At 53.1% G+C, this 15912-nt stretch overlaps 9 protein-coding genes across 9 annotated transcripts; 4 read left to right on the forward strand and 5 right to left on the reverse strand.

Annotated features, from left to right (window-relative positions):
• Nucleotides 1-625: 625 nt before the first annotated feature.
• On the reverse strand, nucleotides 626-1478 carry RHO25_011345 (uncharacterized protein; the record flags this gene model as incomplete). Its single annotated transcript, XM_023601810.2, has 2 exons — nucleotides 626-818; nucleotides 874-1478. The coding sequence occupies 2 exons, from the start codon at nucleotides 1476-1478 to the stop codon at nucleotides 626-628; spliced, it is 798 nt and encodes a 265-aa protein (XP_023451287.1).
• A 506-nt stretch (nucleotides 1479-1984) lies between these two features.
• RHO25_011346 (uncharacterized protein) lies at nucleotides 1985-3943 on the reverse strand (the record flags this gene model as incomplete). Its single annotated transcript, XM_023601809.2, has 4 exons — nucleotides 1985-3074; nucleotides 3123-3364; nucleotides 3416-3585; nucleotides 3640-3943. 4 exons carry the CDS (start codon nucleotides 3941-3943, stop codon nucleotides 1985-1987), a joined length of 1806 nt encoding a protein of 601 aa, XP_023451288.1.
• A 469-nt stretch (nucleotides 3944-4412) lies between these two features.
• On the forward strand, nucleotides 4413-4715 carry RHO25_011347 (uncharacterized protein; the record flags this gene model as incomplete). The annotated part of the gene is made up of 3 exons (XM_023601808.2): nucleotides 4413-4419; nucleotides 4470-4597; nucleotides 4650-4715. The coding sequence occupies 3 exons, from the start codon at nucleotides 4413-4415 to the stop codon at nucleotides 4713-4715; spliced, it is 201 nt and encodes a 66-aa protein (XP_023451289.1).
• Nucleotides 4716-5723: 1008 nt separating this feature from the next.
• Nucleotides 5724-6968, forward strand: RHO25_011348 (uncharacterized protein; the record flags this gene model as incomplete). The annotated part of the gene is made up of 2 exons (XM_023601807.1): nucleotides 5724-6266; nucleotides 6495-6968. 2 exons carry the CDS (start codon nucleotides 5724-5726, stop codon nucleotides 6966-6968), a joined length of 1017 nt encoding a protein of 338 aa, XP_023450662.1.
• A 1595-nt stretch (nucleotides 6969-8563) lies between these two features.
• Nucleotides 8564-8963, reverse strand: RHO25_011349 (uncharacterized protein; the record flags this gene model as incomplete). Its single annotated transcript, XM_023601806.2, has 2 exons — nucleotides 8564-8844; nucleotides 8897-8963. The coding sequence occupies 2 exons, from the start codon at nucleotides 8961-8963 to the stop codon at nucleotides 8564-8566; spliced, it is 348 nt and encodes a 115-aa protein (XP_023451290.1).
• Nucleotides 8964-9349: 386 nt separating this feature from the next.
• On the forward strand, nucleotides 9350-10399 carry RHO25_011350 (uncharacterized protein; the record flags this gene model as incomplete). Its single annotated transcript, XM_023601805.2, has 1 exon — nucleotides 9350-10399. One exon carries the CDS (start codon nucleotides 9350-9352, stop codon nucleotides 10397-10399), a length of 1050 nt encoding a protein of 349 aa, XP_023451291.1.
• Nucleotides 10400-11116: 717 nt separating this feature from the next.
• On the reverse strand, nucleotides 11117-12934 carry RHO25_011351 (uncharacterized protein; the record flags this gene model as incomplete). Its single annotated transcript, XM_023601804.2, has 6 exons — nucleotides 11117-11302; nucleotides 11367-11495; nucleotides 11553-12173; nucleotides 12232-12489; nucleotides 12558-12649; nucleotides 12706-12934. 6 exons carry the CDS (start codon nucleotides 12932-12934, stop codon nucleotides 11117-11119), a joined length of 1515 nt encoding a protein of 504 aa, XP_023451292.1.
• A 715-nt stretch (nucleotides 12935-13649) lies between these two features.
• Nucleotides 13650-14665, reverse strand: RHO25_011352 (uncharacterized protein; the record flags this gene model as incomplete). Its single annotated transcript, XM_023601803.2, has 2 exons — nucleotides 13650-14157; nucleotides 14217-14665. 2 exons carry the CDS (start codon nucleotides 14663-14665, stop codon nucleotides 13650-13652), a joined length of 957 nt encoding a protein of 318 aa, XP_023451293.1.
• Nucleotides 14666-15042: 377 nt separating this feature from the next.
• On the forward strand, nucleotides 15043-15570 carry RHO25_011353 (uncharacterized protein; the record flags this gene model as incomplete). The annotated part of the gene is made up of 1 exon (XM_023601802.2): nucleotides 15043-15570. The coding sequence occupies one exon, from the start codon at nucleotides 15043-15045 to the stop codon at nucleotides 15568-15570; it is 528 nt and encodes a 175-aa protein (XP_023451294.1).
• Nucleotides 15571-15912: the final 342 nt, after the last annotated feature.

Below are 15912 nucleotides of genomic sequence, written 5' to 3' on the forward strand. Positions count from 1 at the left end.
GGTTGCGCGTCGACCAGGTATTGATGATAGTGTAAGCTGCCATGGTCAGGTTATTCTTTGGTCTGTGAATGGACGCGATCTACTGTCTGAGCGCAAGTAGATTGGAGGTTGAACTTACGGCAAGTCGACACGGGCTTGGCGTTGTGGTCGGCCGTGGAGAACGTGGGGATATGTGTCTGCGCAGATCCGAAAGCGCACGATGTGGACGACTTGATGAAGAATGATTGTAAGATGTGTTATGTCAGGAAAGCTGAGAACGAGATGGTAATCAGTGAGTGTTCTAGAGTGCCACGGAAAGGATTCTGAAGTCAAGAGAGGCAGCTGCAAGTGACAATAGTACGTCAAGTGAAGGAGCTGCGCAACAATGGCGCTATTGTAAAGCCAATGAGAAACGCCTCATATTGTGGTGTTTCTATTCACATTCTGCGATTCTGCGCTGTGGCTGCACACGACGCGATGGCTTTTGGAGCTTCTCGAAAGCTCGTTATGCCACCAATGCTGCTTTCCTCAGCAGGTTCGACTCCTCAACTCCACGCTTCCAAGTCTGTTCCGTTCACTCATCATCTCGTAACATCTCATCGGTTCTGTTTTCCTAATGCCAGACAACTCATCACAATTTGGGCAGTCAAGCCTTGTTCTCACCCTTCTCAACACGGTCCTTCTGCTCCTGCACGCGCTTCCGCTCAAGCTCCTTGACCATGTCTGGCGGGCTGTCCTCGATGAGGTTGGAGCCTTCGCCCTCGTTCAGACCAGTCCACTTGGGAAGTCCGTCTGGCACGTCCATGACACGCTGCCCGTAGAACATGTGTAGTCTCGGCCTGGAGGTAGACGTGTTAGTAAGGCTCACAATTCATCAGTATCAGTATCACTCACTTGAAGTTCGCCTTCTCCTGATCCGACTTGAATTTGATCAAGCTTGGAAACAGCAAGATCATGTTGCGTCCCTCGTCCATGATGGGACTGTAGCAGTGCTTGCACCTCACTTTGCATGGAAGCTTGTGCTCCTTGGACTTGGAGGTCGGGTCGTACCACTCCAAGTCATGATGTCCGTTCTTGAAGTTGATGTCGTCTTTCTTGAAGATAGCAGCCCACTGGAAAGGAGCAGCGTGCTGAGTTTGACAAGTCGTGCAATGGCAGAGCTTGCTGTCCAATGGCTCCTTTCTGCTCAACTCGTACTGCACAGCACCACAGTGGCAAGATGCTTCGTAGAGGTGCTTGAAGTCCTCGTTCTTGTCATGGATCTTGTACGGAGCTCGCTTCTTCCACTCTTCGATGCCCGACTCGTCTTTCTCTGGCTCCTTGTTGTCGTGCTTGACTTCGTTCGCCATGGCTGATGTGCTCGCGAAGGTTCTCTTCGAGAGTGGGGTTGATGTGCAGAAACGCGGAAAAGTAATACGCGAGGTCGTGTTTGTGTATCGAGTTGTCGATGTTGTGATGGTGAACAGGCGTTGCACCGGACGAGCCAACCGTAGGGTCATATGTCTGGTGGTTGGTCGAGAAAAGAGGAATGCAGAGAGGTGTAATGATGAGCTCGCGGCGGCGAGGTCATGGCTGCACGCACACGACCCGTTTCCTCCTCTGCCATCGCGTTCATTATGTCGTCAGTAACGATGCGAAGAAAGCTCAGACCAGTGCTGCAAGATTCGCAGATTGAGTTGCGGGACGATCGGCCCACTCACCCGCATCTCCAACATCAAAAAGCCTATGACGAGTCGAATGGACGTTCGCTCGATCGAGTTACAATTGGATCGACAGTGTACACTCTGTCAATTGTACCATTTAATTCGTAGATATCTAGAAGCTCGTATCCGCCAGAATTGCGAGTGAGTGCTCTGGTCACGGCAGAGATCTCAGCAAAAGCTTCGAGATAGAACTACTTCTGTCCTTTTCATTCTCCGAAGAATATACATGCATGCTTCGCGCTACGAATTCTTACGCTAGAACGCTACACTAATCAACGACAATTCACCAAGTACCGCCCAAATCACCGCCGGTATAATTCCCGCTCCCTGTGCTGCAATCTCTCTGTTCGTTCTCGTCGTTCCCTCTCTGGACTACGACTTCTCGTGCGCCGTGAGTCAGGAGGATAATCTCTGCGTCGGTCACGCTCGCGGTATGGGTCGTCTCGTCCATCAGGTCGCGGCGCGTCCGTATCCCGATACTGTCGGGAAGGTGGAGCATCCGCGTCGCGATATCGCGGAACATCGGAGTCTCTGTAGCCTGGCTCGCGCTCCCGGCTATCTCGACGTGGTGGGCGATCATAGTCGTCTCGCGGCGCCCTGCTATCATATTGACGACCACCGCTCGGGTAGCTCGGGATGTATGTGTCGACATTTGGTCCCAAATCTCGTCGTGCCGGCGGTGGTCCAGGTGGAGGCCCTCTATCTGCCATGCCGACCGGTGGCCGAGGAGGCAGGCCATCCGGACGCGGGGGCAGCGCATGTCCATTCGGAGGCGCAGGTAAACGATCTCGAGGATCTCGTTCGCGGTGTGTAGGCTGTCGGCCACCACCGGGTGGAAGAGGTGGCTGCCTCCGATCGTCGTAACGGGCTGGTGCCCCTCGCTCGCGACCATAGCCTCGACTTCTATCGTATCCATTTTGGTATGAGCCATTGGGTGGGCCATGACCCCATTCATCTGGTCCCATGCCGACCGTTCCACCAGCGGGGGCGGGAGGTAGAGCACGCTGGTTCTCCTGCTTGCCACGTCGTCTCGAATCCAATTCGTGGCTGTCTTCGTATCGTGGGATGTCTTCCGGCTTGAGAGGCAAGGGTGCGACCTTGAAATATTTATGCTGCAATGCATCGATGGCGTTGATTCGCCTCCTCCAATCCAAGCACAGCATAGACTTGAGAAGATGCAGTCCCTCCGGACCTAGGCGTCCAAATCGTTGATCGATATCACCTTGCTGCTTGTCCCAGGTATTTCGACCTTCACAACCAGGAAGCTCATTCCAGCCAGGCATACTTTCTTGCGTCGGCGAGCCAAGAAGCTTGAAAATCTTGACGCATTGATCAATATCTGATGCGCCTCCTAGAATAGGCTTTCGTTCGAACATTTCTGCGAACACGCATCTGCATTGAGTTAGCATCTGAAACTTCAGCACGATATGCGATACGCACCCAACGCCCCACATGTCGATCGCGGGAGTGTATCTCTTCAGGGTCAGCAGAAGCTCTGGCGGCCTGTACCAACGCGTAACGACTAAGCTTGTGTAGTCTCTTGTCGCTTTGCCGTTTCCTTGGCCGGGAACTGGTGTTTCGCCCTCGTAGTGTCGTGCCAAGCCGAAATCAGCAATTTGCAGTATGCCTTTATTAGAGATAAGGATGTTGGCAGCTTTCATGTCTCGATGCAAGATGTGCGACTAGTGATCGTCAGAATGCATGCAGATATTTAGTAAGAGGCCAGCGCTCACATCATGCAGATATCGCACGCCTTCCAACAGCTGTAGCATGTAGCACTTCACTTGGGCGTCTGTGAATCGGATGTCCGGGTTCGTCAGCATGCCGCTGAGATCGTGGTCCATGTATGGCGTGACCATATAAAGCGTGGCGCGTTTCTTTCCGCTCTTGCCCTTGTCGTCGCCTGCAAAACCATGTCAGCATCGAGCTCCCTTGGTTGATGCCAACGATACCCTACCTTGCTGCCTTTCCACAGCCATCTCTTCCAGTCGCAGGATATTAGGATGACTGAGCATCTTCAACAGCTTGACCTCTCGCAACGCCGTGATAGGGAATCCCTCCTTTTCGTTATGCATGAGGATTTTCTTCAGCGCAACAACGGCGCCTGTACGTTTTGATTTGGCCTTGCTGACCACGCCGAATGTGCCTTCTCCCAACTTCTCTTTCATAATCTCATACTCAGAAATCTTTGCGCTGCCTCGAAATCGCCGTTGGGTCGGATCCGTTAGGCCGGACACGCCCGGCGATGCGCTGCGCGACATGGCGACGATGTGAGCGCAGCTGTGCGAAGGTGCAGTAATTGCGCAGGCAGTTTAATGAGGTCCGCCGTCCAGGCTCAAGGATATGAGGCGCGTGGTGATTGTCGCGCTCGTGCTGGTAGCGGCGTGTTGCATCGGAAAACGAGAGGGAGCCGCATGGGAGAGGCAGTCGAAGATTGGGCGCATGAGGTGGAGGCGGCGATCGAGCGTCCTGGTGGTATGTAATATGTCCGGGATGGCGAGAAAGTAGCGTGCGCGATAGTTGGCGTTTGTGGAGATCTTAACGCGCTGCTTCAATCGTGAACAAGGGTTCGCGGGATCGCACCACCAAGCCGTCAAGCCACAATCGCTGCTGCCACAAACGCGGCCGCCTTCGGCAGACCTTCCTCGGACAATCGTCCTTCAACTTCACCATTGACACCGCAGCTCTCTACCACGACTGTATCCGCTGTGCAGCACATTTAAGCCCAACATGAGACGTGAGTGAACGGTCACTCTGGAGACAAAGCCGGCCACTGACACGCGATAGCCACTCCTTTCAGAGCAGCAGCAAAGGGCCCGGCCGGCGGACACGGAGGTCACCCAATCCACATCCACCCAGCGCGGCCACTCTACAGATTCGCAGCAGTCGGATTGGGAGCATCAATGTGGTTTTTCGTGCGTGTTGCGTTCACTCCTGCGTGACGGGACATCACTGACGATGGAACAGTTGTTCTACCGCGCACGATACGATCTGCCTGTACTACTCGGCATGCGACACCCATGGGACCATTGAGCGGGAAAGGGACAGAGATGTGGCGTAGGAGAAGCATCGCGGAGCTGCGAAGGCAGGAGAGGTGCCGACAACTGCGGCACGTGTACATAAGAGCATGAACCGGAGGCGTCCGGCGCACGAAGCAGAGGGAATGATACCATAGCCGTGCAATTTACGCAGCTTTTGAGACCCAAACCACGATGAGAACAGGTGCGAGTGTGGAGGAATGGCTGCAAGGCCACTGGATAGCCCGTCGCAGTCCTGGGCACGATGCACCTGGCCACCATGTCTCACGAATCCAATAGGTCATCATGCAGCACAGGTTTCTGGACGGGTCGAGAAAGAACGGCAGAGACACACTTGCGTCTTGTTGTCCTCGCCGTGTCTTACCTGCGCCCTCTTGTTTACAGCAAACAGTGTAGTAGGTACTTCATGTGGCTACATCTCATCTGTTCAGATGTTTTCTGACTACGGAGTAGCTTACCACCTACGAAAGAAGAGGCATTATAGTTTTAAATCATGACTTATAAATATTCTCGCTGGCTGCAGCAGGCAATGAGACACTGCTGGAAAAACCACCTCCGCCACCAAAATCTCGGTCCTGCAAGCAGCAAAACGCACGATGCTGGCCCTGGGAGCCGGACAGTGACATTTACAACAGCAGCGCAACATTGACATCGAAATCTTCCATCCGCAACCACGAGGGCGCGGATGATGAGTCGCGACATGACGGGAGCAAGCGCACTTCACTTTCTTCGCGGGCCGTTTGTCCGCGGCCGTGAATGATGAGGCGCGTGACATGGCGGGCTAAGCGAACTTCACTTGCGCGCCAACGGCCAGCAACAGCTAAAATCTCGCCAGTGCAAACGGCACATTACTGCGCTGTTCCTTTCGCGCTCCGACACGAACTTTGTCTTCAAAACAAAGCTGGCCCCCGACACCAGCTTTGTTCACTTCAACATCCCACTGTACAAGACGCCACTGGCAGCGCGCACTTGTACATCACAACATCCCACAAGATCCATCGCCATGGAAAAATACCTCACGCGACAAACCCAGCCAGCGCGCGCAGATTCGCAGACAAAGCGCCGCCAGCTTGCGCCGAAACGACAGCTCGCACCAACCATGTCGCCACCGCGCCGCACCAGCCCTGAAATCCCAGAGTCGCCCCAGAGCTCGCAGGAAGCCGCGCCTTTGCTCGGGGAGCGTAGGCAAGATAGCTCCCAGCGTGTGGCTCCTCAACTGCGGTCTGCACGCGACAGGCCGTCCGCCTCCAGTGGCGATCCAAGTAACGCTGCAATGGACGGCGGCGCGAACACCACTGAGGTTGGCGATGCGCACCAAACCAGCGATGTGACCCGCCAATTGATTCGCTACACTGGCTCAGAGGCGCGTCGACAGATTGAGTTTACGAGGGGCCAAATGCAGAAAGCGCCCATACTCAACCCATTCCTCCTCGAGATGGAGAAGCTGCGAGACCACCGACCAGTCCGCGGTGAGTTGCCATTCAACTGGCGACGCGCTCGTGGGGAAGGCGGCGATTCGGCTCAACCAGCTGCTGCTACATCGGAGGTAAGTGACGGAGTCCTCCAACTATCTCTTTCATCACGTGTCAACGAAGTTGATGCGCAACAAGAGCTTGCGAAGAAACCCTCTCAGTCGTCAAGCGCGCCTAGCCTCGTGCCACCAGCGAAGAGGCGAAAACCCCAGCATGAGTGAAGCAAGTACCAAACGATAATGACGTGGTACAAGTCTTCAACCACTACTCGACATCTGTGAATTGAAGCTAACAAGTGGAAGAATGATGGCAATAAGTTGATCGAGGCTCAGCCCTCCCGCCGCGCAGTGCAACGAAGTGCAGCCAAACCCCGACCTCAGCATTCCTCTGGTACTGCGACCACAGCTCGCGCGCAATACCGCGAACTCGCGTACCTTGTGCCCGCTCCCGAGGCTCCCACCTTCTCCTCCTCAATCTCCCAGCAGACTTCTTTACGTAACTCTGGCAACAAAAATGTCCCTCGAAGTACTCGGCCAACCTGGAACCCCGAGATGATGGCGACCGGTCCTCGATCTAGAGAGGCCGAAACAGCAAGTATTTTAGTCGGTATGCAATTCACCCCAGCCATTAATGAAGCCATGCCATACGGAGAACTGAGATATCGATTAGAGAGTCATTCACCAGACACGAGGGAGGGTCCGAGGAGAAAGAAGAGAAGGGTCGAGTCAGCGAAGGAGGCTGAGAAGGTCGTGATCGACTTGACGATGGAGGAGTAAATTTGCTGGCGCGTATTCCCTTTTGGTATCGGTGTGTTGCATGAAAATGAGAGCAAGCATACGCTGTCCGAAGAATGAAGGTGTGAAATGAACAGTAAATAAATTCTTGGCAATGAAAATGCTGCTGGCATGCGTTTCATCAGCCTTTCATTGATTCTGTTTCTACATGTTAAGGCTCGAAGATTACGTCTCTAGGAACCTGAAAGCTTAGCGGGCCAATAACAAGCAAGATACCTGGCAACGTCCGTATGGCAGACCGCTCGAGACTTTTCATTCTCGGGATACGTATCTCTCGGAAAATGAAAGTCCATGGGGCCAACTAAACGAAAGCTGCTCAGCTACCTTAGTATCGTAGGCTGCTTGAGACATGGACGACTAGAAATCACGTCTCTGGATCATTAGAAGCTTGCAGAGCTATTCGAAGTTAGCATTATTGTCGAGCACTTCCAGGACAGAGCAAGGAGAAGACAGTTGTGAGAGTAGTTTGCTGAGATTGAAGACGTGAGAAATTGTTCCACTTTATATGTGCAGACTGAAATCGAAATATCTCCTACCAAATCTCAACACTGTGAGCCTAGCTGCCAAAAGCTCAGCGATGGCCGTCTGCTCACTATCTTCCGGAGTCTATCGTCTTCATCCTGGAAATTTGGTGTTCTGCATGGAAGGGCAGGCCACACAGCTGCAAGAAGACCAATGAAACCTTCCTCGTGGCAGTGGCTTCCCGCTGCTTCTACAGTGAGTTTCGTTCTGGAGCTCCTGAGCCAGACTCTCCACAGCAAAATAGCACGATGCTGCTAGCAGAGTCGAGTCGATACGCAGTGGATCCAGTTCCGCGAGCGCTCTGCGGCTGAACGCTGCCACCCCTGGAGATCAATCGAAATTACTCGTAAATACTAGAACATGGAGAGGCACCACGTCTGCCACTTCTCGGCCGCTCGCCATCTCCCCCACATCAACTCTATCCATCAGCAGACGCCAGCGTGGGTAGTTCGCCCAGTAGAGAGGGGATGGTTGATCACAACACTTCTCGAGGTAACCGGTCCTGACCACGACAATTATGCTGAGTATCGCAGCGGACGTTTTGTGTTTGTTTCAGTAGAGATACCTGAGCCGTGAATACTTCACTTGTGTTTTACTCGACGTTTCTCTGTTGATGTTGACGGGGCCGAGCCCGCGAGGCTAAGGATTGTCTGTGGGAGACAGCCTGTTTAGAGAGAGAGGTTTTATAGACGTATCCACAGAGTTCAATTCCGTCATTCCAACTCTGCTGAAGATTGTCAAGGTCAAGCCAATAAGTCTGCAAAGGCCGAGCTGGAGTGACTCATTGTGGAGATACGCAAATGTATAGCTTTTATTAGGAGCTGCTTTCTCGCGGATCGATTCGTTGTGAGCCATCGGATGTAGATATCGGTTGCGAAATCGTCGTATTCGTCCGATGGAAGTACATGGCAGGTCTCCAGCGCTGCTACTCTGATTCATCGCCATTATCTCATGCACTCGTAGAACCACCCTCTCCCTCCTCATTCCGATCCCACCAGATCGTGAACGCCACAGCCCCGAAACACCTCTTCAATCGAAAAAAAAAAACGACCATCTCACGTATCAAATTGCCACTTCTGTAGCCCACCGCGGAAGGTATCCGCCTTTGGTGGCGCTCTCGACGCCATCTTCACAGGCGCAGTCTTTGCATATTCCTGGGCCAGTCCCGCACAGACCTTCTTGTGTTTCTTGGCGTGTGATTTCTTGCAGTCGCGAGAGCAGTATGAGACGCTATGGCACATTGTGCAAGGCTTGAGAATTTGAGGCTCGTCTTCTGATGTGGAGGTCTCGGCTTTATTGCAGTTGGCGCATGTCTTTTGTGAGGAGGAAGAAGAATCTGGAGTGGATGGATTAATTTTGGCTTCGAAGAGGAAAGAATGGAGGCGAACCTGATGGAGGAGCGTTGTCTTCGTTGTTTGCGCTCGTATTCGAGGCTTGTCCTGCTGGTTCGGACATTCTGGCTGATTGTTCGTTTCCAAATTGTGTCGACGCAATATTTGTTCTCAAGTGAACATTTCGACACGACTACGGCGAGCTGCAAGCGCAGTCGGGACATCGCAGCATTTAGCCAAGGTTTTCTCGGCCCCCGCTCCGCTCCGCTTCACCGACCGCCCGCCGAAATGACGACGCTTGAGCTTTGCGGCGCTACGAAGCTTCGACCATAGAGCTCCACCACGCTGCCTCTGTTCACCTCATACCGACCTAATTACAGGTCTGGTGCACTAAACAATATTCACCAGAACATCCAACATCGATATACAAGCCGAACCGGCAACCACGACTGACTATGCAAGCATGAGGCACTTCAGGCTTCACTCCGCTCCAGCTCCTCCTCCCACGTCATGCCTCGAGTCTACCCTCCCCTCGAAGGCCGGCAGCCCGCAGTCAACATCTCGCCCTCCCTAGTCGAATCGGTAGCAGGCTTCACTGCCGGCGTCGTCTCCACCCTCGTCGTCCACCCATTCGACGTCGTCAAGACCCGCTTACAAATCGAGCAGAACGAGATCAGCAGCAGCAACAATGGACAACAACTTCGCTCACGTCGAGGCGCCTCATGGCGTGTCATTCGCCAAATCGCCGCCGAAGCCGTCCATGGCACCTCTCCCGATATGCCCAAAGCTTATCGCGGCGCCCTCACCCAGTCCGGAGAGACCGTCCGAGCATTCTATCGAGGCTTGATGCCGAACATGATAGGCAATTCAGTCAGTTGGGCGTTGTACTTCATGTGGTACGGGAATATCAAAGACCTTGTGCGTGCGGCACGACACAGCAGTACAGGCCAATCGACACTGAATAGCTCGGATTATTTCCTCGCCTCGGGCATCAGTGGGATATTGACTGCCGTCTTTACAAATCCAATCTGGGTCATCAAAACGCGAATGTTGAGCACGGCACGTAATGCACCAGGCGCATACAAGAGCATCGCATCCGGAACTGCGAGTCTGTACAAAAGTGAAGGCCTTCGCGGCTTCTACCGCGGCCTACTTCCGAGCCTCTTTGGCGTCAGCCATGGCGCGATCCAATTCATGGCCTATGAACAGTTGAAGAATCGATGGGCGCTGCATCGCGAAAATGGCAAAGTAGGGTTGACGAATCTTGACTACCTCCAATTGTCCGCTGTTAGCAAAATGTTCGCCGGGAGTATCACGTATCCTTATCAAGTGGTGCGAGCGCGCTTGCAAACGTACGATGCGCCAAAGAGATACAATGGGGCATGGGATGTGGTGACGAAGGTTTTCCGCAATGAGGGGTTACCGGGGTTCTATAAGGGGCTGGGGCCGAATTTGGTGAGAGTCCTGCCGAGCACTTGTGTGACTTTCTTGGTGTACGAGAACGTCAAGTTCTACCTCCCGCGGATGTGGCAGGATGAGGCGGCCGACATCGATATATGAGGGGACTGAAGTCGGATCGTTCGAAAGTACTTATTCAGGATGCTACCTGGTGTCGACACGACTTCTAAAGCCCGGCTCTTTGGAGCCGAAAGCCTGAATCTCTTGGAGCGTGCTATGGCATTTGCGATAGCACTTCTTGTGACAACCAGCTATGGGCCTTGTCATTGTGAGTCTACCCGCAGTCACGATCTTGGAAGCGATCGGCGCATTCGGGCCCGCAAATCTGCATCGAATCTGCAAGCTGGTCGCCGTGACTGCTTTTCCACTCCGGCGGACCGGCGAAGTAAGCTAAGCCAGCGAGCCACCGCGAGTAGACGTAAACCTGCTTGGAACGACGCAACACATGCGACCGTGGCTTTTGACACAAAGAGACAGAGAACTTGCCAGCCGGGGAAAGCGCCAACACGGAATGAAGTCGTAAGACTGGGAAGACGAAACAGTCAGAGTTGAAAAGAAAATCACAGAGATCTGAGTCTCAAAGCATTTGCACATAGCCTCATTCTTGGTTTTCGTATTGAAACGCATGTGCATAGGGAAATGATAGCGTAGGGATGGCGAACGGCGTTCTACAAGGATGGAACCGCAATACGGTATATTATGCAAGCAAGGAGCTCGACTGAAGTGCTCAGGAAGCTCATGTGTGCGGGCAGAAAGTGGATTATCGCATATAGTAGCCCTGGTGAGGAATCAAAAGAACTTCGCAACCTGCCTCAGCATTTACTTCGAAGCAAAAGTCACTCTCGCAAACACCTTATCCGCCTTGACGAACCAGCGATTCAAGCCTTCCAGTTCCGTCACATCTCCAAAGTTCAAATCAAAGCGACGAACGATCATCGGTACGATCTTTGAGATTTCGAGGAGACTTATGTTTTTGCCGAGACAGGTGCGAGAACCGGCTCCGAACTATTTTGAATCCAAGTGTTAGACATAGGGACAAAAGAATTTGGGCGATGTGTGGACATCTTACTGTGAGATTGTAGGCGTCTTGCATCGAAGTCTTCTCGCCTAGCCATCGGTCAGGCTCGAAAGATTCCGCGTCTGGTCCGAAGACGTCTTTGTTCGCGTGTGCGACCCAGGGGTTGATTCCTACGACGGTCTATTGTTCGATCGTTAGCGAGAGAAGGTGGCCGTGTGATACGAATTTAGGACTTACGCCAGCTGGGATCTCGACTCCAGCAATGTTGCATCCTTCTGCCGGCACGACACGTGGCATGGGAAGTGCAACAGATGGGAAGACACGCATGCCCTCTTTGATCACGGCCTGGAGGAATGGGAGCTTCTGAGCCTCTTGGAAGGTGATGTTTTCCGATGCTGTCCCATTCTGTACAGCCTCTTCCAGCTCTTGTCGTAACCTCTCCAGATGTTTCGGATTCCGATAGACATGGAACAGAATCGATGTCAACGCGATACTGGTAGTATCCGACCCCGCAAAAACATTCATCATCGCAGCCCGCTGGACTTCGGTATCCGTGATGCGCCCAGACTGATTCTCGGCTGCACTCAACAATGTCGAAACCATATCCGAAGAAGTTGAGTTGAAATTCCCGCCGCTGGACTTTTCTTGTCGTCTTCGATCGATCTCGTGGTCTACCCATTTGAGCAGGTGTTTTGTCATCGGATTCGGTAGTCCTAAGAATTGGAAGGTTTTGAGAACGCCTCTGTGTAAGCGGGGAAAGAGTCCGCCAACTGTGCTCATGAAAAGTCTCGTGTCGAGGGTTTCGATGCAGCCGTCGATGTCACTTTCTTTGGCAACGAAGCCAGGAATTTTGTTGAACTGTTTCCGAGTCAGTCGAAAAAAGGTCTTCCACGATTTGAAGAGAAGCAAGGCATACCGAGATCTGACAGATGACATCGAAAGCCATGAACTGGGCAAGTCGTGGGAGATCAATACTCGCGGACATCTTCGCTTTCAACGTGAGACTCTGCTCTAGGATCTCTCTGCACTGATCGACACCAGACTCGTATGCGAGCAGCGCGGACATGGCGTATGAGGAAGCGAGTTTGCGACGGTCTTGGGCGTGAATGTGAGGGTCGCGCTCGTTGAAAACATTGTTCCAGCTGGGTTCGGCCCAGGTATCGTACCAATTGGACTGGATCAGTGAGCATCAGTATTCGGAGATGCCAGGATTTGGCAAGGCATTCAAGCCGCTGAACTCACCTTTGTGAATTTGGTGCCATGGCCGTAGAGCTGTTTGCTAGCCTCAAAGTCGTCAACGCTGTAGTATCCTGGGGCAATGCGGACAATGGGACCTGCGAAATCAACCATCAGCTCGCTCTCCATTGAGTAATGCCTACGAGCCACCCACCATATTCTGCATGAAGCTGTCTGTTCGTCCTATGGAAGTCGCCCTTGACGTATTGCCGGACGAGCCAAAGTTTTGTGAAGCGCGCAGCTAGAGGTCCCGGAACTCTTCTGAGCGGATCCGTTACTGCCACAACGAGTGGCCGAGCAACGTAGAACAGGATCGCGGCGCCTAGAAGCAGCTGCAAGTATAGACCCCGAGAGGAACCTGCCTCCACAGCGGTGGGATCCATATCGATTTTTCAAATGGCTTATCAACTTGTGTCAGTCTTGGAAGAAGTGCAGCTTTGACACCACGATGTTTGAACAGAGCGAACGAGAAAGAGTACCCCTCATGAACATGGAGAAAGCATGTCGACTGTTGAGTAATCTCTTCTCCATTGTAGCAAGTTCTCATGTACCACAGGACGGAGTTTCGTCTGGTACAAAATCTCCGGTCAACGACATTATTCTTTTGCAGACTTGCAGTAGCGAAGTGGGAGCGGAGGTAGCGTAAAGCAACTGCCGCCCACAAGACGAGCGTTTCCAGACTGAAAGCAGAAGGAGAGCAGAAAAAGAGAGGTAATGTGACGCTGTTTCCCCACATATCCGCACGACATGTCTGCCGGCATGCCGATCCGAAGCCCTAGCTTCATCTATTGGAGACTTGGCACCAGACCAGCCCCGCAACATTGCAGAGGCAGCAACTGATTTATTCGGGAGAGGCGTCTGGAGTCGTTCCGTTGCTCGGATGTGAGGAAGGAGGGCGTTCCGGGGGCCAATCCACTTGCCCAAGATGTTTGCGAATCTCTGTCGTATTGCTGCGGGCTTGTGTGGCGTGGTGGTGGTGTTCTCCGCAAGCGCGCCCGCTCGTCCCCGCCCCCGCTTCACTTCGTGTTCATGTGAGGCTGCAATCAATATCTGTTTGGATATTCTCATCAATTCCTGGATCGTTCGGACGATTCACCATCAAAGTCGAGCTGTCATAAGAGAGATCTGGTCCCTCAAGAACTGCGCCGCAGCTTCATGGCCCTCCATCTCCGCCCTTTCTAACGCCACTTGTCCACAAGAATCTTTAATGTCCAGCTTCGCCCCATGTCTGACGAGAAGTCTCAAAATGTCCTCGTAGCCTTTCGCTGCGGCGAAATGCAAAGGAGTGCCTAGGCCGAAGGCCTCATGCATCCGATATGCTTCAGGCCTGTCGTCTTGGTGCAGCACCGCATTCACCGGAGCGCCTTTTTGCAAGAGGTACTCGACCATCTGCTCGCGCTCGCGCCCATTTTCACGCCCGATGGCGGCGTGGAGCAACGAGCTTTGCTCAATGTTGCCGCCGTGATCGAATAGCATTTCGACGACGCGGAAGGAAGCATATTGAATAGCAGAGGATAGCGGTGTCCTGCCCATCATGCAGCTGGCGTTGGGGTCCGCCCCCATCGTCAAGAACCACGCAGTGAGATCCTCGTCCGTGACAGCATATCTGACAACGAGTGAGCGCCGTTTCCCGGGACATGAGTTGGGAAGAGAGTGCATTCTTACGCGAGCGCTGGCGGTTCATCCCACGACAATGCTTTGTTGATAGCCCACGCATGCTCGAACAACAATTTGAGGATGATTCTGTCTCCCCTCGAGACCGCTTGTTTTACCTCAACGTGGGAAACTGGTATGTTTTCGGACAACAGGTATGCTACGATTTCGTGATGTTCATGTTCGATGGCTAGGAGAAGAGAGCGGCGGGCGGCATGATGATCCGGCCTGTCGACCACTTGCCGATATGCGGCGAGAGATTGTCTCACGGCAGTAAGATTGCCCGCTTCTGAGGCACCCTCGATCTCCTTACTGAGTGACATGGCGTCAGCAGGCACTGTATGATCGGCAGACAGCGAAGGATCAGATGGATTCAACACAGCGTCAAAGTCGAACTCGTCCAGAGATGGTGGTGGAAGAGATGCTAGCGTCGACTTGATATCCGTATTAAGCCATGCCATGGCGATTTCAAAATTCCAGTGTGTTGAGTAGAAGTAAAGTGTGATGACCGGCTGCGGGTGAGGGAAGTGTCATGGATCGAGAGGGAGATGTGAGATACACTGTGGAGGCGGGCATGTGCCAAGCCGAAGCGCTAAACAATTGGTTCAGGTGGCGTCGCGCGAGGCGAGGCTCAGGCCTCGTTCAAATTTAGCACAGGCCCAGGGTTCACGCGTCGGAAAAAGGTGCTATGGTGCCTCTGCAAATATTTCATGTCCAATGAATAATCGCTCGACAGCCTCAGACACAGGCGCGAGGAAACAACTTTGACAATATAAATCAGCCAAATCATTCCTGTCATCATGCACTTCCCAGCAACCTTGACTGAATTTACAAAAGCATGGCCATCACACTCCTTGAAGTCCGCAACAAGTCAGACGCCTTGATGGTACCAATGAACGAAGTCAGATCTGGAGCTTGGTCATCAACTCTGCAATTTCTGGCCACGGAAGGACTGAATTCGTGTACTGCTGTGGCGATTGTCTCCAGGAACGGAAGTGTGCTCGCTCACATTGCCCCTAGAACAGAGTCCGTACCCGGAGACGACAATGTGCGGGTTTTGATGCAATCGGTCATTCAGCATTACAACTCGAGAAAGCAAGCGGGACTTTCCCCGGACTCCACGACAAGCATCGTCCTGACCGCGGTATATGGCGGCAACATTGCGTTGCCCAACCAAATCAACACTATACGGCTTGTGCTGGATAGACTTGGGCTACCGATCGTCTTCCAGCAGTACCGCGTCCATGAGATAGGAGAGCATCGCCGCGAGGGAGAGACATCCATCATAGTCCATGGCCGCCACGGACGCGATCCTCGGATCTATGTCAACGATCGATTGTTCGTCAGCAAGACCACGAACCAATAAACTCTTATTGTCTTGTATTGACAATGGGAGGGAGACGATGCAGCACCGCATTTGGGAAAGCATGCGGGTGCAGGGAGGAGATTAGAATGTTTGACCGAGATTCACGGCTGTCGATAAACGTCGAGTCAGCGAGTTAGCTGTACAGCAATAGGAGCCATGGCGAGGATCTTGCAATGCTGCGTGACAGCTCACGAAAGCAGTAGCGGTCTGCGAGAGCCTGCGAAGCGGCCAGGATGTGTTCGGAGGAGGAAATCCCCGAATGCTTCGGGTGGCCTCCGCAAAACGCCAACAACGACTGCATGCTGTATCGACGTCGGGTGGTAAAAGACCGGTCTACCAAGC

This window comes from Cercospora beticola, chromosome 7 (genome assembly GCF_033473495.1).
Source record: "Cercospora beticola chromosome 7, complete sequence".
NCBI lineage: Eukaryota > Fungi > Ascomycota > Dothideomycetes > Mycosphaerellales > Mycosphaerellaceae > Cercospora > Cercospora beticola.